Raw genomic sequence first — 24391 nt, 5'->3', positions numbered from 1 at the left:
AAAAATTAAATTATTCACAAGTTTAATAAGAAACAATACTTTTTGGGAAAAAAAATTAAATTCTTCAATAGTTTAATAAGATACATAAATTTTATTGGAAAAAAAATAAATTATTCACAAGTTTAATATAGAGAAGAGTGATAGAGAGAAGAGTGATAGAGAGAAGAGTATACTTGTTGTTGATTGTGTTGTTGGAGAGAAGAGTGTTGTTGATAGGGTTGTTGGAGAGAGGAGTGGTAAAGCCGATACAAGTTGAAATAGAGAGGAGAGAAGAGTGATAGAGAGCAGAGTGGTATTAATTTTGCAAGTTCAAATAGAGAGGAGAGAAGAGTGATAGAGAGCAGAGTGGTATAGCCGATACAAGTTCAAATTTATGAAGACACTACATTGCCGATATATATAGAGTTGGCAGAGTCAAGACACTACATTGCCGATACAAGTTCAAATCATGTGGTTGCTACCCGTGAGCAACCAAACAAGTACAAAGTACAAAGAAACAAGACAAGTTAATTGAAATGAAGTGTAGAAAGAAACAAAATTCTACACTTTCCCGTGAAACACAACAACCATAAAGCTAATAAACATGTGCATTCCCTTCCTGCCATACAACTTCAACTCCAGCCCGTGACCTGCAAGACAAAAGAAAAAAAAATTATATACTGATGAGCACAACAGCAAACAGCAAGCAACCAACATGAACCACAAGATCACCACGAGATCAACCAACCAAATGAACCACAAGATCAAGCAAACGAATGAACCACGAGATCAAGTAACCAAATGAACCACAAGAAACAGCAATCAAACGAACAACTTAAGCTATCATATTATCCAAATGAACCACAACTTAAGCTATCATATTATCCAACTTAAGCTATCATATTATCCAAGTTAAGCTATCATATTACCTATCTCAAATCATTTCAGAAATGAGTTTCTCCATGAGGGTGATTTCGCTTGCAGTTAGATGGGTAGGGTCTTTGGCAAGGAGACGCTCAAGGAGTTTCTGTTGCTGTATCTCCTTTTTCACAGCAAGCATGCTATGTATTTCATCATAACCCTGCCTCTTGCGTTTGGCTGCTTTGCAAGCCTTGACACCAGGAGGCCGAACATCCGCAGCTTCCTCCTCAGCCACCACCTCCTTCCTTTTCTCCTTGGGACCTTCTTTGGGCACAGCGAGTGACTTCCATTTCTGATCGAAGCGTAGTTCTCTCCAACAATGTTCAAGGCTGAACTTGATGCCAAGGTCATTCAAGAAGATGTCATGGGCAGCCTTCATGACATCATTCTCGTTTTGGCCACTCGCTTGCTCCCTCACAGCTGCTTCATAGCAGCCGACAAACTTGCACACCTGCTCGTTGATTCTCCCCCACCTCTGCTTACACTGACTCCACTTTCTAGGGACGGCGCCACTGAGCTGAGGGCTTCCGTTGACGTAGTCGACGATTCTCTTCCAAAATACTCCGGCCTTCTGGTCAGTACTGACGATGGCATCCTTGCTGGTGTTCAACCAAGCACTGATGAGCACAACGTCTTCTTTGGTTGTCCACTTGCGTCTTTGGTTAACGGGAGAGGCTTGGGGGTTTTGGGCTAAAGGTTCCATTTTGGTTTCGGTTTGGGTTTGATATGTGTGTGTTTTAGAAGTGGCTTTGCTATCTTTTTAAACTACTATTTGCTACTACATTTATCTCTAACTACCAAACATTGATCACACAACAACTTCATTAAACTCTAACTATCAAATCACTGCAAACATTTTTTAAAACCTCAGTACAATTCCATATTAATCACACCACAGCAACCAACCAACAAACAGATAGAATTTATGATCGATTTTAATAAGCTTCTAGTTGTAGTTTAAGGTTGTAGGTCTAGTTATATTTTAAGCTTCTAGTTGTAGTTCTAGTTATACTTTAAGCTTCTAGTTTATAGTTTATAAACTGAACTACTTGTAGTTCAGTTTATATACGCTTAACATATTAAGAAAAAAAAGAATAAACACAATTGCAGGAAACGAAGACACACAAACAGTAATCGAGAGTTGAGTCTTACCTTTGCTTTTCAATCGAAGCAGACCATCTCCAGGTCAGCGACTTTCACACTGAGAACATCCACCTGGCCAGAGAGCCTCTTAACCTGTTCCTGGACATGTAAACAACAAAAAGAAAATGAGTTAATACGTTTTCTTCACTAATGAAACACCAAAAGAGATAAGCAATGCAATGAAGAGAGAAGATATTACCTCAAGTGACTCAATCTGTTGACTGAGGATGGGCACCTCCTTGATCACCTTCTCAGCCGCCTGCAGGTGGTTAGTGAGCTTCTCGATCTCCTCCTGGACACCATGAACCCAAGGCTGACGATAATGGAGCCCATCAGCCTTGGTTAAACCATTAAAAAAAACAATTCATCAAAATCAGTATAAGGAAAAGAACATAAATAAACAGAAACATAGATTATTACCTGGTAGTTTATGCATGTGAAGAAGCGCTTCCCAGGAAGAGTGTCTCTCTCCTCCTTCCCCTGAACCTTGTCAATCATTCTCCCACCACAGTAACACCTTGTCGGTATCCCGTACTCCGAATCAGCCACATATTGCAAGCTGTTGTTGTACTCAATGTTCCTCTTCATGTCTCTTCTCTCTGCTGCGGGATCCATCTATAGCAGACACAAAAAAAATAAGAAAAGTCATCAAAGTCATCAAACAAATCAAAGTATATAGAAAAATATGAGATCAACCCGTCATGACGATTAAAAACCCTTAAACGAGACCCATATAATGGATTAAGAACCGTAACCCTTTATCAATTTCGAACCCTAACCCTAAATCCCCAAATCAATTTTTAATCCCAGACAAACCAACCATGAGTCGGTTAATACAACCCCGCATGAAGATTAATTGAAAGCCCCAACACGATTTTGAACCCAACTACGAAAACCCTAAATCGATTAAGAATCGCCGACAACCCTTCCCTGCCCAAAACGCTTCAAAATAACCGCGAATGTACTAGATACTAACCTGAGCTCGTGGAGGAAACCGTTCGTCGTCGATTTGATGGTGAAAAGCTCCGGGAATCGGCGTCGCACGAGAATCGCCTCTGAATCGCCTAGACGAGAAAGAAACCCTAGCTTTTGCGGAATAAAAGAAAATGAAAGGTTTCGCGAATTACTCCGCTTCAACTCGAAAACACGGGCCCAATCTCAGCGCGACACGTGCCTTGAACTCGGCTACGGACGGATCACCGCTAAGAGACGGGTCACGCTAATTAGCCCATTTTTCTATTTTTTTTCTCTTCCGGCCCTATGAACCCGAGCCTATGAACCCCTTAAGAACCACTAATGGGCATGCTCTAAGTTCAGATATATTTTGGCACAGTCATATAAATCGGGTAGAATATGAAATGGCCGTTTTTCCTAACTTTTTTCATTTGGTAAACATTTAACAAAAGGTCCCATACTAAGAAAAGAAGCTAGAGGGTCACTAATTAGGATGCACGAGTGTTATCGACAAATTCGTTGAACATTACGAATACTCGTAGTCGTAGTTCTTGTTTTTGAAGAAGTCAGTTCATAAACTTTTCTTCTAGTATTTTTGGATAATAATAACTCTGGTAACTGTAAATAGAAGATCATATCTCAAACAAGACAAATGACTACAGACACTATACAAAGTCAACCACAGAGACAGAAGAGCCTGAGTCTATCTCTTCAATGGTGGAAAATAATGAGCAATGCCTGAAGAAGCAGAACCATCACCTTTGCTTTTACCGGCGTTAGGCCGTTTATTAGGGCGTAGGAAACTCCTGAATTCTCGTTGAATCTCATAGGGTAACTCGTCGAAAACAGACTGATCGATTTCACCAACCTTGTATCCCCACTCTGTTTCTCTTCTATCCCCCACCTCTTTATTCATTTCACTACTATGGCTCGTGGAGCTACTCAAGCTGCCTCTGTTACTTGTTAATGACACTGTTGAATCTTCTTGAGTCTCTTGCTTTGATCGAGGAGCCGCACTGTAATTCTTAAAGATATCGACAACTGAATGCATTCCCTAAGAACAAACAAGCAAAATAGAATCTCAGCAAAAAGAAGTAGCTTTTGAGAACAAACTTGCACATTACAGAAACAAGCAGTGAAGTTAAAAATTCGCATACCCGGCTCTTTTCTTTTATCTTCTGCCCACTTGTCTTCGTTTGTGTGCCTTTGTTGGATCCTGATTGTGTTGGAAACTCCGTTGCTTCATTTGATTGACAAGAGACATCCTGACAAGTAAACTGTGGAACTGGTTCTTCAAGTGTACACTGATTACTTGATATCATATATAAGCTCTTTAATCATTCAAACCATTCAAGCCTCAATTTAGATTACTAAAGAACCCCTTCACATTTCTTATCTCTTGAAACTGAGAACGTAAAAACTTTCTGGTATAGATACCTTTTCAGGGACCATGTCCATGTTTCCATATGAATTGTCTAAATCAGGCGAAGTATCAGTTATGCTCATGTCTTTATCAGGAGGCATTGCTGCTTCGGTTTCTGCTGATTTCTGTTCAGAACAACTTTCACTAGCTACACATATTACAAGACAAAACATGAAATTAAGTTTGATTCAAGAACAGTTCTGCAAATACACAGGAAAACTCTGGAGTACCTGAGGGAGTCACCGCTACATGTTCTTGAAGACAACCACTTGTTGAACAAGAAGGAATAGTAGATTGACTTTGAAAATATCTCATTATCGAACTTGTGCCCTACGTTTCAATAAGATATCATTTCTACCACTAGAGTCCAGAAAACCAGCTAAATGTTTGATAGTGGTCACAATCAATAGCTAGAAGAGTCTTAGTGGCTATGAGAACTTACAGATGGTATATCCACGATTTTACTAGCTGAAACAGAGAGACCTGTTATTCTCCATGTTTCTTTCTTATTGCCTTGAGGTTTAGTTCCAAAAGGTCCCATGTATTCACGCAACGCAGCTTGGAACAAGTTAAATGCATCTTCTTGAACCTTGGTTACCCCATATCTCAGTGGACATGATTTTGAAGGAAACTTCTTATGCGAATCTGAATCCTTTGACTGCATTATATATAAACAAAAAAAAAAGATTTTTTAACTCCACAAGTATATATATAACGAAGTAAAACATTTGTGCAAACTACAAATACAGGAGAAAAATAGGTACTCTGAAAGCGGTGGCATGAAGGGTAAGGGTGCTTGCAATCCGCTTATTCTGCTCCAAGTCAGAACTGAGACGCTCGTATAGTTCTTCTGAAAGCTGATTCAGCCAATGCTGGACCTAAAAGTATTTAACAGATTTTATTAAGAAAACAGTTATAGGGGGTTATAAAAGTGAATAATCTGGCTGAGATTCAACTCTTACGTTTGAGAGTGACCTCAGAGCACGAGGTCCGGGAAATGTCTTTCCAGAACCATGGCTTTTGGGGAGAAGACGGCCTTGCACTTCTTCCCCACTGATCCCTCTTGCAATATTCCATAACCATGTACTACAAAGGCAGATTAAAACAAGTATTAGTAACCTTGTTTACAATCAAGCAAGAGTCCCACATCCTTTTAGTTTTATGTTATGAACCACATAAGTGGTCTTTTAGGCAAACACATTCATTTTGTTTAAAAAGTATTTAACAATCATCACTAGTCTAAGAGTCCAGGAGAACAAGTTTCTATCTGTTCCAGATTTATTATTACCCAGTATTTATTCCGTAATGTTCTTGCAGCTTAGTTTCAGAGAACTGCAACAAGTCCCCCACAGTGACAATTCCCAAGTCAGTTTGCAAGCTAGTGCCCAGCTTTCCTCCCAGTTGTTTCCTGCAAGATACATAATTAGAGTTTCTAAACAATAGCCAAGGGCAACTAACAATCTTATGATCATGTGACAGAGATTAACGATGCAATGCACAACTTAAGTCATACTTTTAGAACACACCGAGAAAAAAGAATATAAATTAACATGTTTATAACACAATTCATTAACTATCATACAGAAAATATGCACTGGGGTCAATAAGTTTGGTCAAGCTTACTTACATTTTCTTTATTGGCAAAGAAGTGAGAAGTTCCTGTACAGCTGCATATGGTACAACGGTTTGCTGGGCAGGTTTATTCATCCCACTAGCAAGTTTGGCTAGCATCTGCTTGTTAAGTTACATGTTGTCACTCGCTAGAACAAAGCAATAAAAGTAAAAACAAAACAAAACAAATCGCTAATTGCCTTGTTATGGGCTACGCCAGCAGAACAGCTAAACTCAGTCTCCTTCAACACTTGTTTCCGGAGTTCTGCAACAATGATGATTCCACAACCTAATAACTTATCACGGCGATCAGCATCTTTTCGACATATCCAATCACGGACACTCTCCTTAAAATCATCTCCATCCTGAACCAAAGCCAAAAAAATATGTATCACAAGAGTAGAAAACAACTTAAGATCAAAATACTAAAACAATCTCAATCATACCTCTCGGTTAATTCCAAGAATATGAGATTTAAGAGCTTCTTCATCTATAGATTCCAAACTCTCCGGAGGCGCATCGGCCAGCATGCTTTCTGCTGCATCGGTGAGGTCAAGATACACTTCATCAATGGAAGCTCTCTCACATTTACCGCTTTGTGCAAGAATCGAAACCACCTAGGGAGACACATAGAAGGGGATAAAACTTTAGAATATACTAGTAAAGATTTGAAGCATAGTTTCAGTTCGAACAACCTCAGAACCGGCAGTGCGATATGTATTGAGGTCAGCTTTACCACGAGCGACAGGAACTTGAACCAACTGAATGTCAGGGCAGGCGGCCTTAGCCTCTTCACCTCTCATGGACCTGAAAAATTTCATCCTTTGAGACACAATTGGGAGGGAGAAAGAAGGATAGTATTATTGAATTAAACTAACCGCTTGACGCCACATCTACGAGCCTCGTAGCTAACAGCAATCAAACCACCACCTTGCCATTCATTGTACTGCACAACTGCTGTAGGAAGTCCTCGCAACTCCGGTTGCTTCCTTTGCTCCACTAATCAGGAAAGGACAATTTTTAAAGCAAGAAAAGGAGACAGCTTTTTAACATAAATTCAGATTCGAAATTTCACAAATCCCTTAACACAAAGTCAAAAGAGACAAAAAGAAACAATTCAGAACTCCAACAGATTCAAATTCGAATCCGTTGCTTCTGTCATTCAAGTGTATAGCGAGTGTAGGTATACAATTAGGGTTTAGATAGATAGGTAAAAGAGACCTTGAACGTAGAAGCAATCCATGTCGACATGGGCGATAACTCTAGCATCCGATGTCTCTGGTCTCGCCACCGGCATTTCTAAACCAAAATTGAATCTTTCTTTTCTACACAGTAATCAGAGCAAAATCGAGAAAGGGGTTAACTTTTTTTTTTCTGAAAGGGTTTTCTTTTTTTCTCTCTGGGGATAGCGATAGCGCGCGAAAATAATAATTAGCAAAAAAACCCTCAAACTAATCATTATGTAAGATAGCCCCTGAACTACAATAATCTACACCAAAATTCCGTAAGACTAGTCTCGACTTTAATACTGTTTACTTTTATTAACACACTTGGCTTGAAAAGAAAATACGAAAATTAAATCATTAGAGTTGAGGTAAGAAAATATTTTGCAAAGTAACCATTGATAATTTTAAAAGTAATGGGTAATTTATGAAAGAAATAAATAAGTTTGTACTAACCCGGCAAAGTGCGTGTTTTATTTTATATATATAAAACCCCGTCACCGAGTTCTTCACGATTTGGAAAAATTGCGTTGAAAGCTTCTTCTCCGTCTCTGCAATGAAGCGTAGCCTTGGGTCCAATTCCTCAGGCGGCAGTGGGAGTAGCAAGAAGTCTAAGAAGAAGAACCCTAGCAATCAGAAAACCCTAGGCGCCGCATGGGGCTCCGGCGCCGCTTCTCTACCTTCTTCTCGTTCCTCTCCATTTTCGGATTTCGGAAGGTTCTGCTCTAACTCTTATGTAATTTGTAGTGTTGGGCTTTCGAAATTACCATGTAAAGGTTTGGACTTTCCCTCTTGAAAGTGTTTGATTTGGTTGTGAAGTATTAGAAGGAAGTGAAATGCTTTTTGATGGGGTTTAAAGGGTATAGATGGAACAATACAAAGATTTAATCTCTTATTTTTCTGTGTAATCTATACTTTTCTTATAAACAATTAGCACTGTTATCAGTTTTTTGGTTGATGTTCTGTGATTTTTTTGTAGTTACATGGAAGTGAAAAATCGGAAACTTCAGAACCAATTTGAAAACGAGGCTTCTACTGGTGTTTCGGATTCTGAGAAACTTATCTTCCAAGGCGTTTCAATCTTTGTGGATGGTTTCACTATTCCTTCCCATCAGGTTTTACCTCTATTTCTTTGGTTTATATTAATTTCACCTTTGTCCGTAACCAGTATATTTATACTGATGAAGAAACTTTAAAAATTTCCTGAAATTTTTGCTTAGTGCAGACTGTGCAGTGTAGTTTAACAGTGTTTAGATCTGTCTAGGAACTGCGAGGTTACATGTTGACTTATGGTGGGAGATTCGAGAACTACTTTTCAAGGCGTTCTGTAACACATATCATCTGCAGCAACCTTCCTGATAGCAAAGTCAAGAATCTACGGTTAGTGTTGTTGTACTTCTTAGAAACTCCTTAGCTAATTTCTTGCAAGTTCGTTTACTGATTAAGGTTTTTTATTTCTAATCAGGGCATTCAGCAGAGGGTTACCTGTTGTGAAACCCGCATGGATAGTGGACTCTATCTCTGCCAACAGACTTCTGGGATGTAAGTCAACACCTGACGATTCAGTTTCACTTAAAATTATGCAAACATTATGCAGACAATTTTGGGTCTGGATCAGTTTTGTTTGCTGTCATCATCGCATAAAACTATTTGATCATCTTTTTTTCATTCCGTGATTATCACATCCTAGGGGTTCCTTACCAGCTAGATCAACTGAATCATACCCAGCCAAAGCTGTCTGCGTTTTTTGCACCCAGAAGGCATTCCAATCCGCAGGTGGCTTCGTCGGTTACATCTTCTCAGCCTGAAACTGGATACAGTGAAGCTGAAGAAGGAAGTTCAATTAAAGCAGGAGATTCAGAGGAATCAAGAGCCCACGTTGCTGATGAATTTGATGGCGTTTATACTGAGACGTCTATTCCAGAAATAACTGCACAAACAAGAACTGACGATCTGAAATCTTCTGAAGTGAATGCAGACATACTTGGTAGCTATGACAACGAAGAAAAAGAACTTAGTAGTGAACTCCAGTCCACTACCAATCTGCCTTCTGCTTCGAACAATAAATCCTCACATGGAAAACCGGTTTCAACTGCTGCTGGATCCTCTGTAAGGCGCCATTCAACTCTCGAGGACCCCAATTTTGTGGAAAACTACTTCAAGGTAACTCTTTATACAAATATTGTTAAGCCTGTTTACGTTCATCGTTTTTGGTATCTCTTACAAGGGATTCAATTATGTAATAATCTCTGGTTGAGATATATAGTCCTCTCAGGTGGAACTAAGAGAGTTTCAGTGTCAACTTATATAACTTGGATGCATAGTATTACTGCAAAGCAGACTCTGAAGATACTTTTTCCATATTTAATTTTGCTTCTGCAGAATTCAAGGCTGCATTTTATTGGAACATGGAGAAACAGATACCGTAAAAGATTCCACGGCTCTTTTAATGGACTTAAATGGGCAGATTCTGGCCAGAGTACAGCTGAAAATGCCAAGAAGTCAACCATTATCCACATCGATTTGGTAATTTCAACCCTCTTGGCTGTTTTCTGTATCCTTGGATTGCGTTTATTTGGTTCTCGCTTTCAGTTGTTGCATTCTAATTATTTAAATCTGTGATATGATCCCAGGATTCCTTCTTTGTGTCAGTGGTTATCAGGAACCGTCTTGAATTACAAGACAAGCCCGTAGCCGTATGCCACTCAGATAATCCGAAAGGAACGGCGGAAATTTCCTCTGCAAACTATCCAGCTAGGGCTTATGGTCTGTCTTATACTAAAGTAATTTTTCTTAAGCTTCGTTATGCTGTGGGTCATGACTTATCTGCTTTTGTACTAACTTGTTGCAATTTTCTAAATACAGGAGTGAAGGCAGGTATGTTTGTAAGACATGCCAAAGAGCTTTGCCCTCAGCTTGTTATTGTTCCGTACAATTTTGAAGCTTATGAAGAGGTATTTTTTTGGAGTTGAGTGTGTCTTGTTTGTTGTCGAGTCGGTACAGCATGTTTGACACTGTAACTCACTGTAGGTAGCTGATCAGTTTTATGACATCCTGCATAGGCATTGCAGAAAAGTTCAGGTCAGCTTTCAAAAGATCCATTTTCCAGTTGCTGGCATTAACCTACTGTTAAAATAATGTTTCCTTTTTGGTGTTAGGCGGTAAGCTGCGATGAAGCATTTTTAGATGTCTCAGATGTGAGATATGTAGAACCTGATATCTTAGCATCAACAATAAGAAAAGAGATCCTTGACACTACTGGATGCAGTGCAAGTGCTGGGATAGGCAGTACTATGCTAATGGCTCGCCTTGCTACCAGAGTTGCTAAACCAGCCGGTCAGTTTCATATCTCTGCTGAGAAGGTGATTTCCGTAAACTGCTTTCTATTTTTAGTATATATGTGTTTGTTCAGTGACTTGTACCAGTGGAAAGAGGTCGTTGAGCTGTGGTTGTTTTCTTGAATGCAAAAGCCATTTTGTATAGAAGTTCGGTTCTTGATAGTGTGTGCTGTTTTTGCAGGTAGAGGAGTTCTTGGATCAGCTTGCAGTCGGCACACTTCCTGGTGTAGGTTCTGTGTTGAAGGAGAAGCTGGAGAAGCAAAATATTCAAACATGTGGGCAGTTACGTTTGATATCCAAGGTAAAACACCTTTGTGGTTGTGGACATGTCTAGAAGTAAAAGAAATCGTATTGTTCTTAAAAGAACATGTGATTCTTGTTTAGTTCGCTGGATTTATCTATAGATAAAAATAGATTTTTCGAGAAACAGTTTGGCACCAATATTTTACTTTGGTTAGCTTTACATTGAAATAGCTTTTGAAGTTGAGAAAACCATCATATACAATTTTACTAACTACAAAACTTATTTTGACAAATACCAATTCTGTTTTGTATGATGTTCCTTCTTCTTATTCATACTCATGAGAACATTCAACGAGTGTGACAGTCAACCTAGATTTTAAAAAAAATATATTGGGTTTTTGCAGGATGCTCTTCAAAAGGATTTTGGGGTGAAAACCGGTGAGATGCTTTGGAGTTATAGTAGAGGACTAGACCTTCGGTCTGTTACGGCGGTGCAGGTCTGCTTAGCAGTTGACTCACTCATTTGTTTTACATTTCCTAGTTTTTCTCTCTATAAGTGATATTTTTCTTTTGACATGTCTTATCTGTGAGCTTATAATTTAGCTCAACCAGTAACCTGGAGAATTTTTTTTATTTACAGGAGAGCAAGTCCATAGGGGCGGAAGTGAATTGGGGCGTAAGGTTTAGAGATCAGCAAGATGTATGTATTCTTGTGAATTATATCTTTTGTTACTTTTTTCCAAACATAATTCATTTGATGTTGAACCAAGAATGTGTATGGTTGTTGACGGTTGCAGGTTCAGCACTTCCTCCAATGCCTATGCAAGGAAGTTTCTCTGCGTCTGCAAGGATGTGAAATGATAGGACGCACTTTTACTCTTAAGGTATTATGCCTTCCTTAATTTTATTGCTGTAAAAGTAGTTAGGGTTATGCTTTTATTTCACATTGGGTATTATATGCCATGATGAAAGCATTTATCATGAGAAAAAAACATTGAAAGTTTTGTGGTGTGGTACTGTTTCAGATAAAAAAGAGAAAAAAAGATGCCGGAGAACCTGCGAAGTATATGGGTTGTGGTGACTGTGGCAACTTTAGCCGTTCTATCACAGTGAGTTGGTACCATATAAGTTTTATATGTCAAACATGATGATAGTTTTATTTTCACTCACGGTTGCTAAGTGTAGTATTTCTCAGTATGCTGATTAACATTGATGCCATAGGTGCCTGCCGCTACTGATGACATAGAAGTGTTACGGAGAATTTCAAAGAAGTTGTTTGGGTCGTTTTGCTTGGGTAAGTGGGCCTTATCTGCTTTTTAAAGATGGTTTTGTTGTTACTTTTTTGGGGCCTATTCAAGTCCTTCGCATGCATTGCAAGAAGCAGTTATCTAAAATTTTCCAAATGTTATAGAAGATGGACAAGAGTCATAAGACTAGTTTGAAAGATTAGATGAACCTGTGGCAAGCTCTTGGAGATTCTCTCCTAAGTGCCTGCTTTTGGCAAACTATTATTTCCTCAAGTAGATGCATTTAATCGTTTTATCGATTTTCTGGGACCATTTTATCGACTTTATAGAAGCTTAAAAGTTGCAAATAATATTGTATAGTACTACACGACTATGAGAAATTCCTGAGATTGAAAATCTTGGAGGAATATATTCTTTGCTATTACCTTGTGGGTGACATCAAACTGTTGAATTGCTTGCAGCTTTTGCTATTCTTTTTTTACGTTTGAGCTATTCCTTGAATTTGGATTATTAACCCTCAACTTTTGTTTCTCTCGAGATAGATGTTAAGGAAGTTCGTGGGGTTGGGCTTCAGGTCTCTAAGCTTGAGGGTGCAGATCCTTCTAATAAAGGTAGTTTACTGAAACTCTAGGGTTCACTATGACTTGTCTGTATGTGTGTGTGCTTTCTAGAAAATCAGAAAAGAAAGTTGATTTAATTCCCAAACACCGTTGTCTGGACATTCATTGATATGTGTTCCCTTAAACTCTCAAGGTTCAAAGACTCTGACATCATGGCTCAACTCTGCGCCTGCCTCTGTCCAAACAGAAAAAGATGATAATGTCTTTGCTGCAGAAGTTAAAGAAATCCCAGGTAATAAATGCTCGGCTAGTCCACACAATGTCTTGGTTAGGTTAATGGTTACGTTTTTAGCTATGGAAACTGCTTCTTTACTTGCTGTCTTGTGGCAGATGGTAAGAGGCGCGATACTGGTGGAGTTTCTAGACTCCGAGAATGTGATTCAGCAGAACCTTCGGTTCAGTCAGGTGATACAAATTCGTCCTTGCCGCCCATGTGTCACCTTGACATGGAAGTTCTAGAGAACCTTCCTCCAGATCTCCTTTCGGAATTAGATGGAACCTACGGCGGGAAGTTGTATGATTTGATTGAGAAAAAACGAGGCAAAAGAAAGATCAACAACGATTCTCCACACGTCTCCTTGGACGGTTAATTTTTTTTTTCAGTTCCATCAGAGTTCCGATGAAACAACGGTTTTTCTTTGCAGCTGCCTGACTTTTTTCTTCTTTCTGTACTGCAGACATGAAAGTATCGAGTTCTGTCTCAGTTCAGATGCACGGCTCGAGCACATCTGGAGGAAAGGTAAAGCTTCTTGCAACTGAAGTTACTGAACCGAGTTTTCTCGTATATGTTTAGCCATTCATCCTCAGCAATGTACTGAAAAATGGGGCAAGTGATATGCAAAGGATATTGATTTTTAGACTACTTAGATTTTTTTGCTTATATATCTGAAATCAGGAACTTGAAGAACCTCATGTACCTAATGAGCGCGCCATTGAAATTACTGATTTGATGCCGTCATCCCTTAGTCAAGTCGACGTCTCTGTGTTACAAGAATTGCCTGAAGAGTTGAGAGCTGATGTATTGGAAGCATTTCCTGTCCACCGGAGAGACCAGTCATCATCATCAGATGCTCCCATGGAGACTTGTACGAAACAAGATAAGGAGCCAACATATATAAATGACTCTGAGAATGAGATTGGATTCTCAAGTAGCTCTCTCTGGTTCGGGAACCCTCCTTTGTGGGTAGAGAATTTCAAAGTTAGCGGCAATTGTACTTTGGAGAAAATGTCAGAGATATACTGCAAGTTGGCTCAGTCAAGGCCGCCTTTGTTATCCACGGTGCTCCAACGTGCTCTTTCGGAAGTTGGGAGTTTTCCTGATGCAAGTGCCAATGATCTGGAGAAAACTGTTGACGATGTGTGTGAATTTATTGAAGAGTACATTGAGATCAAGGTAGAAGGTGATATAGAAGAGATATATCTCTGCTTCCGTTTTCTGAAAAGGTAAAAATTCTATTTCAGAGATTTTTCTTATTTGTTGAATTTCTTAAAGAGCACATTCGACTATCTTGATTGTATTCAAATATTTCTTTTATTTTGTTCATATTTGTTGATATATTACACTTAACCTTTCAGATTAGCAGCAAGGAACCAACTCTTCCACCAAGTCAATGAGAATGTGTCTCCATTTATTCAGGTCACTGCAAGTTTTCCATCTACATTATAATCACTATGTAGAAGTTCCACTTTGGATAAGCTACGTCGTTATGAATTGAATCATTTGTGAATATCGTAAAAAATGGCAAAGTGATCAGACTTCTCTCTCTGTACATAGGCCTTGATCAATGAACACTATGGAGGAAGCTTGAGCATTCCTTGAAAGGTCTTTTTTCCTGAAATAAACCATATGCTTCAAATTGCTCTTTGGCTGGATGCTACTGAAGAATGCATACTTGCAGGTACATTATCATCCCTATTTATCCATCAAGTTTCGTTTGTTGCCTTCTTTGCCAACCAAGAAAGCTATGTATATAACCGAATTTTGAATTTGGACAATGCAGAAGAATGTGGATCCCCAAGGGCATCGTGGTGAGCGAATGCACATGAAAGTGGTTCAGACCTTAAAAAGAACAGAGCCACCACTCTTTTTTTTTTCTCTTCATAGGAGTGTAAATTGAAGAAACAAACAGACACACATTGTATTTAATAGCACACTTTACAAGTATAGTCTTTGCTTATGTCGTGTAAATTGACTACACTCTTTTATATATTTGTAGCTTTATTGTATAAACTAAAGTTATATATGAAGGGTTAAAGATTTTAAGTTAAAACTAGGGTTAGCAAAAAGGCTGCATAGTGATTTGCTTTAAACCTATCACCAGAATCATCCTCATCATTGCTCAAAAGTTGTTTTATCATTCATCTCTTCCTGGAGAGCTTTTAGCGAATCTTCCTCCAACCTCGTATATTTATTTAGGATGAATGAAAGCTCTCCTCATCACAGAAACTTCCTTAGAAGAAAGGCCAAGCGGATGATACATTACAAAAATGCCTTGGCTGAACAAGAAATTTAGCGTTTTTCATTTCAAGCACCGACTTCTTGTCATAATCTCTTAGGTCGTATAGTCTCATGAACAACAAGTGCTTGTGAAAAAAAAAAAAAAAAAAAGAAGTGCTTGTGACTGTTACTGTGGCCCAGTAAAGTATACCTGGGTTAAAATTGATAATTCTGAAATCTTGTTCCATAATTCATAATACCCGGAAACTTTAAGGATCCTACACTAAATAGTAAATACCCAAAAACCCACACGAAAGCCCTAAACCCATCATCACTGATTCACTGTGTAGAAGAAAGTCTCCGGTATCAACGGCCATGCTCTCCCACCGTCTCCGGCGACTTCTTCTCGCCTTACCTTCCTCTTTCCAACGATCCTTCACTCCTACTCGCGTCTCCCGTTTCCCTTCCGTATCGTCTCTGTTACAGCGAACCGCGGTGAGGCAATCGACGGAACTTGATCGATCTCCGGCGAGATTGTTCTCAACGACGACGAGTCAATATCAGTACGATCCTTACACCGGAGAAGATTCGTTCACGCCAGATAACGAAGGATGCGACTTCAACCATTGGCTAATCACAATGGATTTCCCAAAGGAGAATCCTCCGTCTAGAGAGGAAATGATCTCCACCTTCGAGCAGACCTGCGCTAAAGGCCTTGGTCTAAGGTTCGAATCTCTGAATCACAAAAGAAAGCTTCAGTTCTTTTTTAAATATGTTTGTTAAAGTTGATGATTGCTTTGTGTGTGTGTGTGTGTTTTTTTTTGTTCAGCTTGGAAGAAGCTAAGAAGAAGATATATGCTATTTGCACAACTAGTTACCAAGGTTTTCAAGCTTCTATGTCTATAGCTGAAGTAGAGAAGTTCAGAGGTAATGATTTGGAGAAGCATTTAATTCGTTAGAATGGTCTGGATGATTTTGATCTTTGATTGGTGTTTTATGAAACAGATTTGCCTGGGGTTCAGTACATAATTCCTGATTCTTATGTTGATGTTGAGAACAAGGTGTATGGAGGTAAGTTGTCTAGTTTCTACCGTTTTTGGATGTTGTGGACAGTTGCTTATTAAGTAAGTTGTGTGTTTCAACTTTCAGGAGACAAATACGAGGATGGTGTGATTACACCTGGTCCGGTTCCTGTCCCCACTAAAGAAGGATTTGATTCTTTAGACAAGGAGAGTGCGTCGGGAGAAGAGAAAGCTCTGGAATCTCAAACGCAGCCAGATAAGGATCTAGCCTCAGAACAAGTGCTGGATCAAGAAAGTCAAACGCCTCCAGAGCAGAGCAGTTCCAAGCAAAACCAAGTTGCTTTGACTCCAATACAATGGCGACCAACCCCAAGACAATGGAAAGGTCGAGGTGAAGTGTCAACCTCAAGACAGGGGCAAGGGCAAGGATATCAAATGCCTTCATTTAGAGGGAGTTTCAATCGAGATCAAGGAGCTCCCACCTTAGGACAAAGGCAGGTTCAAGGTAATCAAGTACCTTTGTTTCAGTGGAGTTTCAATCAAGGCCACGGAACTCCATTTGCAAGAAAAGTGCAAGGTCAAGAAAGTCAAACGCCTTCATCTCAAAGGAGTGATAACCAAGGCCAGGGAACACCAACTTCAGGGCAAGGTCAAGGAAGTCAAACACCCTCCTATCAAATGGGTTATCGCCAAGGACAGGGAACTCAGACGCCTCCATATCAAGGCTCACCAAGTCAAGGAGCAGTAGTGAACTACAACCAAGGGCCCCCACAAGGCAATTTTAACCAAGGGACACGTGGAAATTACAACCAAATGGGCAGAGGGAATAACATTCCGCAGAGTGGTGGAGACTATGGTCCTGCCCAAGGAGCAGGAGGTCCAGGATATGGACACGGGCAAGGTCACGGAGGTCAGTTATTGTCTCCATATCAAGGGAGTTACAACCAAGGCCAGGGAACTCCAATGCCAGGGCGAGGGCAAGGAGGTCAAATACCTTCATATCAGATGGGTTACAGCGAAGCCCATGGAGCTCCGTTGTCTCCTCCATACGAAGTAAACTACAACCAAGGAACACCAGGAAGTTATGGTCAATGGGCGTTTGTGAACTACAACCAAGGGCCACCACATGGTAACTTTCTCCAAGGACCACATCAAAATTACAACCAAGGAGGTCAGTGGAATTTCAACCCACCGAATAATGGAAACTTTGGTCCTCCACAGTTTGGAAATCAAATGCCCCAATATCAGTTGAGTTACAATCAAGGTCAAGGAGCTCCATTCCCTGGACAATGGCAATGTCCAGGATGTGGAATGCGTTTGTATCAGGGGACTTACAATCAAGGCCAAGGTACACCATATCATGGACAATGGCAAGGTCAAGGATTTGCAGTGCCTTCATATCAAGCGAGTCATAGTCACAGCCAAGGAGTATCAGTGCCTCCACACCAAGGAATACCAAGCAGTAGCGGTCAAGGGACATCTGCAAACTTCAACCAAGGGGTTCCAGTGAACTATATCCAAAAGGGGGAAGGGAATCACAATCTGCAAAGCGGAGGAAGCTATGGTAATACACATGGATCAGCAGGGTTTTCTGGACAACGACAGAATCAAACATTTCCACAGAAGGATCAGAGAAATGTAGTAGGTGACTGGAGTAACAACAATAATTCTACAGATGGAACCGGCAAAGTAAGTTCTTGAATAAAATAGTTTACACAGATTCTTGTCTTAAAAGTCCATAAAACAGAATTATCCACCTCTCAGTTATTGTAATGTATATATGTTAATTAGAAGATGGTTCCTTCGTTTCAGATTCCACGTTGAATAGCAGAGGGATGTAGGAATTGTGGAACTGGCAGGCTATCATGAATACTTCTGATTAGAGTAGCCATCAGTGTGAAGTTATTGTCAATTTATTACATTGGTATCTGCAGGCTTGTGATAGGCTCTCGGTTGAGGGTATAACCACTGTGCTGATTTTGGCTGACCGAGTAAAAAAAAAGTCATGTTCACAAATCACAAGTAGCCGTTTATCTGTAGCCGTAGAGCTAGTACTTGGCGTTTTTATAAGATAAAATACTACACAGTTCGGCACTACGAACTTAGGCCTCAGCCTCTGTTTTATCTCATGTATGTATAAGTAAACTAAAGACTAATGACATATGTTTTTTGTCGAAAGTTGACAAAAAAACATATGTTTTTTGTCCTTTTATACAGTTAATTTTTTATATACTTTAATTTTTGAAAACACTACACAGTTTGGGTTGTATTTTCGTTTTTAAACTGCACTAGATTTTGACCCGCGCTTTTGAAGCGCGGAATATTTTACGATGAAAAATTTCATTAATAACTTAACAAATATTTTGGTAACTTTTAAAGATTGTGTATTTATAATATTTTTGCATTTAAATCAGTGTTTTTTAAATTCAACCCGATTGTGATTATACCGGTTAATCCGGAGATCTAACAATTCAATTTAGGTTTTTAAAATATTCATATTAAAAAATCACTAAAACCCGAGACTAACCGATTGAACTGATGGATGACCGATATGTAATCTAATTTGATTTAAATTGTAACAATTTCATAATTTGTAATCTTATAATCCAAATTTTAAAGTTCATTATTTTGTAATTTATGAAATTATGACGTGTCTACAAAATTTTAAAGAGAAAATGATGGATATAAAATAACTAAGATTAATTATTGTATTGTTTGGAAACATTGATAGTAGTATATAAAATATATTGTTTGGAAACAATGATAGTAGTATAAAGAAATAAGTATATTGTTTGGAAACATGAATAGTAGTATAAAGAAAGGAACATTAGTGATTTAATGTAGGTTTAACTATAAAGTATAAAAGTGTATTTAATTTAAAAACTTATAAAATAAATGTTAGGTCCAACATAATGTTTCTGTTTTAATAAGATAGATTTTTCATCATTAATCACAAGGCAACGACATTTGCAATTTGTTCGTCCCTTTGTTTCCATTTTACTACAAAATATGAGAATGAGATTCTTTCTTATGTGTTTTCACATAGATATTTGAAACTGATAAGAAAGTTTTGCACATAAGAAAATAATGAATAAGAATAAAATTTTGGGATGATAAAGAATGATAATTTCTTATCAAAATTAATAAAAAGAATAAATTGTTCTATAATTCTCTACAAAAGAAATGAAAGAAAAAATTATTCCTAAGGAATGGTAAACTTTTTAAGGAATGTTAAGGAATATGATGATGTTCCTCTCTCTTTTGTGACCCCAAACAGGAGAGTTAGTGGTTTGGAACTGGGAGAATTGCAATTGGGCGGGAGTGATATCACCACCTATTGGTAATCTTTATCCCTCTAGAGGTAGAAAGCTTGTCTAGACTACAAAAATTGTCTATCTGCTTATTCAAATGTTGTGTAGTTATGTTATTTAGAGACAAGATATATGCATGTCTTACCAGCTTTTATTTGGACATTCTTGGCTTTCACAGTTCAGTTACTTGTGTGGTTTCATCGATGTCATGTCATTATGAACCATTTGATAAGCATCTTGTCAGAAAATAGGGAATCATCTTCACAGTTAACTGTTGTTGACTCCCATGGTGAGGTTATCCGAGACAAAGTACCTGACTAAGGCTTTTGCTGTTTCTTCCAAAAATAAAAGAGGATCAGAGGTTTGTAATTTATAATTTACTTTTGGATTATATAATCCTTTTAACAGATATTTTGTAACTTGTGCTAGAAGGGAGCATGCTCGTTGATAGTTGTCGAGCATAGCTTGCCCTTCTCTTAGTAATAAAAATCACATGAGAAAATAACACACAGTTTGTCAATGAATTCACTGTGAGGATGTGAGTAAACGTCAATGTTGACGGAAAATAAACTTTTTGACAATTTTTCTCTGTTTCTTTACTTTATAATTTACAAATGTACTTTGTCAAAAAAAAAAATTTACAAAGGTAATTGGCAATTACGCAGAACTATCGAAATGTTCCATAGAGTCTTGTTTCTTCATTAACTCATGATGATGTACTTAGAAAAGTCGTAAAGACTGTTTTTGTCTTCTTAAACATTTGATTTATTTGGGAAAAGTTGAGTTCTGTTTTAAATGGATTAAATTCGGACTTTAATAGAGGAGACAAAAGAGTGATGGAAAAGCCAAATAAACCGTCTCTAGCTAGAATGCAAATGGTATGTCCATTAATTTTCATGCAAAGTATGAGAAGCATGAGACTCTTTCTCTTACTTGTTTTCAGTGCTCTCATATTGCTTGAAGCATATCGATTCACAGATGAAAGTGATAAGAAAGCTTTGTTGGAGTTCAAGTCTCAAGTTTCTGGAGCAAAAAGAGTTGTTTTGTCCTCATGGAATAGCTCATTCCCTCTCTGCAGTTGGACTGGGGTTACATGTGGCCGAAAACACAAACGAGTTACTGGATTGTACCTTGGAGGATTGCAATTGGGCGGGGTGATATCGCCATCTATTGGTAATCTTTCGTTTCTCATAACACTGAATCTCTCAGATAACTCTTTTGGTGGAACCATCCCTCAGGAAGTGGGGAACTTGTTTAGACTTCGACAGTTGTTCCTGTCATATAATTTTCTACAAGGAGTGCCAGCCAGTCTGTTTAACTGCTCTCGACTGTTGATGCTTGACATTTTCTCGAATCATCTTGGACAAGGTATCCCTTCAGAACTAGGATCATTGACGAGGCTTGTTCTTCTAGATCTTGGTCGAAACAAGCTGAGAGGAAAGCTCCCTGCATCTCTAGGAAACTTGACTTCCCTTAGAGAACTAAGCTTTGCGGAAAACAATATAGAAGGAGGAGTCCCTGATGACTTAGCTAGATTAACTCAGTTGGTATTTTTTCAATTGACATCCAACAATTTCTCAGGTGCTTTTCCTCTTGTGTTTTACAACATGTCCTCACTTGAGAAGCTATTCATCATCGGTAATGGTTTCTCTGGGAGCCTGAGGCCTGATTTAGGTAATCTGCTACCAAAACTTCAAGGGTTGCATATGGGAAACAATGATCTCACAGGAGCCATCCCAATAACGCTTCATAATATCTCAACTCTTCAATCACTGGCAATGGAGAGTAATAGTCTTACTGGAGGTATTCTTCTGAGCTTTGGAAAATTGCAGAATTTGCGGAGCCTATCACTTTTCAGTAATTCTTTGGGAAGCCGGTCTAATGGAGATCTTGACTTTCTTGGTGCTTTAACTAATTGCACCCAACTGAAAAGCGTCAGTGTTGCTAACAATACACTAGGGGGTGACTTGCCTACCTCCATTTCCAACCTGTCAAAAAATCTTATTGAGCTAACCCTTGAAATGAATTTCATCTCTGGAAGCATTCCTAGTGACATTGGGAATCTCATAAGCTTGCAGTTTTTTCAGGTGGGGAACAATCTATTGACAGGTACACTCCCTTACTCACTTGGAAAACTTTCAGGATTGGGGGTATTAAGTGTCTATTCAAATAGATTATCAGGAGCGATACCATCTTTTATAGGCAACATCTCTCGGTTAGTAAAACTTTATTTATACAACAACAGTTTTGAAGGAATCATTCCTCCAAGTCTTGGTAACTATAGCTACTTGCTACATTTAAATATGGCGTATAATAAGTTGACAGGAACTATACCACATGAGATTATGCAAATTTCACCCCTTGTTTTGCTAAGAATGTCGAATAATTACTTAACTGGCTCTCTACCTCAAGATGTTGGACGACTTACAAGTCTTGTTATACTATCTGTTGCGCACAATAAGCTATCAGGCCACATCCCAGAGACTATGGCGAAGTGTCTCTCGGTGGAAGAGCTTTATCTGCAAGGAAATTCATTTGATGGATCCATTCCAGACATAAGTGGGTTGGTGGGTGTCAGAGAGGTTGATTTCTCAAATAATAATCTATCAGGAAGCATGCCTGGATATCTTGCAAACATGAATTCGTTAGAGAATCTCAATCTATCCATTAACAATTTCAAAGGAGAAATGCCAAGGATAGGAAAGTTTAAGAATGCTACTATTGTTTCAGTATTTGGAAACATAAACCTATGTGGGGGAGTCTTGGAAATGAAACTAAATCCATGCTTTCAACAAGTACGGGGGACACAACATTTCTCTCTTTCAAAGAAAGTTGTTACTGGAGTAAGCATAGGCGTCTTGTTGCTTTTGTTGTTGTTCATAGCTTCAGTTTCTCTTTGCTGGTTCAAGATCAGAAAGAAGAACATGGCTAATGAAGCAACTCCTTCCACCTTGGGGACTTTTCATGAACAGATAAGCTATAGAGATCTTCGAAATGCAACAGATGGTTTCTCTTCAAGTAATTTGATTGGGTCAGGCATCTTTGGTACTGTCTTTAAAGCATTGCTCCCAGCAGAGAACAAGGTTGTTGCAGTGAAAGTTTTAAACTTACAACGGCGTGGAGCAATGAAGAGCTTTATGGCAGAATGTGAATCTTTGAAAGACGTAAGGCATCGTAATCTTGTGAAACTGTTGACGGCTTGTTCCAGTATTGATTTTCAAGGAAATCAGTTCAGAGCTCTAATCTATGAGTTCATGACAAATGGAAGCTTAGATATGTGGTTGCATCCAGAGGAAGTGGAAGAGATTCGAAGGCCCTCAAGAACCTTGACACTTCTTGAAAGACTTGGCATAGCAATAGATGTGGCTTCTGTTTTGGATTATCTTCATGTTCATTGCCATGAAGCTATAGCTCACTGTGATATTAAGCCAAGCAATGTCCTTCTAGACGACGATCTAACTGCCCATGTTAGCGACTTTGGTCTAGCTCGGATCCTCCTCAAATTTGACCAGGAATATTTTCTCAATCAACTTAGCTCGGCTGGAGTCAGAGGAACCATTGGCTATGCAGCCCCAGGTAATATATGTAATGTTTAAATAATAAAAATTAGTGTACTATATGTATTCATTTATTCTACAATCTTGTTTGTGTGAATTATGGTGCAGAATATGGAATGGGAGGGCAGATATCAACACATGGTGATGTCTATAGCTTTGGGATTCTCCTTATAGAAATGTTCAGTGGGAAACGACCAACCAATGAGTTGTTTGGAGGAAACTTTACCCTTTGTAGCTACATCAAATCTGCATTGCCAGAGCAAGTGTTGGATGTTGCGGACGAAGTGATTCTTCACAACGGCCTTAGAATTGGCTTTCCGATTGCTGAATGCTTAACACTTGTTTTCGAGTTGGGACTTAGGTGTTGTGATGAATCACCTGCGAACCGGTTGGCTATGAGTGAGGCTGGAAAAGAATTAATCTCAATCAGAGAGAGGTTTTTTAGATCCAGAAGAAGAGCTAGGCATTGAGGTGTTTGTGCTTTACTCTTTACAAACTTGAAGACTTATTCGGAGGTATTTATTGTCGTCTTCATTATATGTGATTTCTTTTTTATATATTTACATGCATATGTTTGCAGAACATTGTTAACAAATGCTCTATGTTATTTGCAGACCAAGGATGAATATTGTGTGGGGCACAAAAAAAGGATGAATATTGTGTTATTATGGTAATGCGGCAACCTTTATCGATGGGTCTGATCTAGACGTGTTTGACAGCTCCATGTTATGGATGGTGTGTGTTTCAATTACAATTGATAAATTTATGTGTGTGTGGTTCGAACAATAGATTTGGTTATATGTGTGCTTTTTTCTTATTATCAAATGTTGTGTTGTTATGTTATTTACAGAAGAAAGATGAATGTTATGTTACCTGTGTGTGCCTTTATTTGGAATTATTATTGGCTTTCAGAATTCAGTGTGCATGGTTTCATCAGTATCATGTGTGGTGATGTGGTGCTTATGATGAAGGCCATGTTGATAAGAGTATTCTCACTGAGTTCAATTCAGTCAGATCATTAAGTGGCACTTGCTTGCTTGATTCGGTTGCTTAACACTCACACAAGTCTTAAAATACAAAAAAGAGCTAAAACCTCACACTAGTCTGTATTTTATGTTTACTCAGATGATTTGTTTGCTTTAGATTTCTACATTGAATAGGACCCGACCAGAGGAGTTTTTTAACAAGATTTGACCATCTGTGTGCTTATTTAGAGTAGAAAATGAACAATAAGAAGTCAAATGGGAAGAGGTGAGTGTTTTTAAATTTTGCCTTTTTTAATCTGTTGTCCCACCATTTGTCTGGATTCTGAACCAAGTCCTTCCAAAGCTCCTCTCCTATATATATGGTATGAAGTTGCAA

General features: G+C 38.7%; 6 protein-coding genes across 10 annotated transcripts; 3 read left to right on the top strand and 3 right to left on the bottom strand.

Annotated features, from left to right (window-relative positions):
• Positions 1-440: 440 nt before the first annotated feature.
• Positions 441-3317, bottom strand: LOC108853489 (uncharacterized). The gene is made up of 5 exons (XM_057009993.1): positions 3020-3317; positions 2464-2658; positions 2243-2380; positions 2053-2142; positions 441-629 (listed from the first exon to the last, which is right to left on the bottom strand). The coding sequence occupies exons 2-4, from the start codon at positions 2656-2658 to the stop codon at positions 2062-2064; spliced, it is 414 nt and encodes a 137-aa protein (XP_056865973.1). The 5' UTR covers positions 3020-3317; the 3' UTR covers positions 441-629; positions 2053-2061.
• Positions 914-1603, bottom strand: LOC130511146 (glutathione S-transferase T3-like). Its single transcript, XM_057008013.1, has one exon. The coding sequence runs from the start codon at positions 1601-1603 to the stop codon at positions 914-916; it is 690 nt and encodes a 229-aa protein (XP_056863993.1).
• A 184-nt stretch (positions 3318-3501) lies between the features above and the next one.
• Positions 3502-7411, bottom strand: LOC108848997 (DNA polymerase eta). Of its 3 annotated transcripts, none has more exons than XM_018622483.2 (14): positions 7253-7411; positions 6910-7030; positions 6727-6838; positions 6478-6648; positions 6232-6396; positions 6048-6151; positions 5709-5828; positions 5383-5506; positions 5185-5298; positions 4863-5078; positions 4651-4750; positions 4435-4568; positions 4155-4274; positions 3502-4051 (listed from the first exon to the last, which is right to left on the bottom strand). In XM_018622483.2, the coding sequence occupies exons 1-14, from the start codon at positions 7326-7328 to the stop codon at positions 3701-3703; spliced, it is 2028 nt and encodes a 675-aa protein (XP_018477985.2). In that variant the 5' UTR covers positions 7329-7411; the 3' UTR covers positions 3502-3700. The 3 variants fall into 3 exon arrangements, with proteins under 3 accessions (XP_018477985.2, XP_018477986.2, XP_018477987.2); XM_018622484.2 differs by having other exon boundaries at positions 4155-4262; XM_018622485.2 differs by having other exon boundaries at positions 6910-7020; positions 7253-7383.
• Positions 7412-7769: 358 nt separating this feature from the next.
• LOC108848559 (DNA repair protein REV1) lies at positions 7770-14949 on the top strand. Of its 3 annotated transcripts, none has more exons than XR_008945228.1 (24): positions 7770-7971; positions 8234-8369; positions 8519-8634; positions 8720-8796; positions 8945-9417; positions 9637-9780; positions 9888-10020; positions 10120-10208; positions 10285-10335; positions 10413-10616; positions 10774-10893; positions 11240-11332; positions 11476-11535; positions 11633-11719; positions 11861-11944; positions 12057-12129; positions 12625-12693; positions 12836-12934; positions 13033-13287; positions 13380-13441; positions 13598-14145; positions 14278-14338; positions 14477-14600; positions 14703-14949. XR_008945228.1 is itself a non-coding variant. In XM_057009162.1 (24 exons), exons 1-23 carry the CDS (start codon positions 7811-7813, stop codon positions 14519-14521), a joined length of 3240 nt encoding a protein of 1079 aa, XP_056865142.1. In that variant the 5' UTR covers positions 7770-7810; the 3' UTR covers positions 14522-14524; positions 14703-14949. The 3 variants fall into 3 exon arrangements, 1 of the variants encoding a protein (XP_056865142.1); XM_057009162.1 differs by having other exon boundaries at positions 14477-14524; XR_008945229.1 differs by lacking the exon at positions 7770-7971 and having other exon boundaries at positions 8232-8369; positions 8509-8634.
• Positions 14950-15424: 475 nt separating this feature from the next.
• On the top strand, positions 15425-18391 carry LOC108848727 (multiple organellar RNA editing factor 4, mitochondrial). Its single transcript, XM_018622159.2, has 5 exons — positions 15425-15864; positions 15969-16066; positions 16145-16210; positions 16289-17850; positions 17974-18391. Exons 1-5 carry the CDS (start codon positions 15515-15517, stop codon positions 17983-17985), a joined length of 2088 nt encoding a protein of 695 aa, XP_018477661.1. The 5' UTR covers positions 15425-15514; the 3' UTR covers positions 17986-18391.
• Positions 18392-20386: 1995 nt separating this feature from the next.
• Positions 20387-23538, top strand: LOC108850456 (probable LRR receptor-like serine/threonine-protein kinase At3g47570). Its single transcript, XM_057007537.1, has 2 exons — positions 20387-23048; positions 23138-23538. The coding sequence occupies exons 1-2, from the start codon at positions 20387-20389 to the stop codon at positions 23497-23499; spliced, it is 3024 nt and encodes a 1007-aa protein (XP_056863517.1). The 3' UTR covers positions 23500-23538.
• The last annotated feature ends 853 nt before the right edge of the window (positions 23539-24391 follow it).

The sequence above is a fragment of the Raphanus sativus genome, chromosome 4 (genome assembly GCF_000801105.2).
Source record: "Raphanus sativus cultivar WK10039 chromosome 4, ASM80110v3, whole genome shotgun sequence".
Classification (NCBI taxonomy): Eukaryota; Viridiplantae; Streptophyta; class Magnoliopsida; order Brassicales; family Brassicaceae; genus Raphanus; species Raphanus sativus.
The sequence above is the reverse complement of the archived record's forward strand: the minus strand, read 5'-3'. Positions and strand labels throughout refer to the sequence as shown.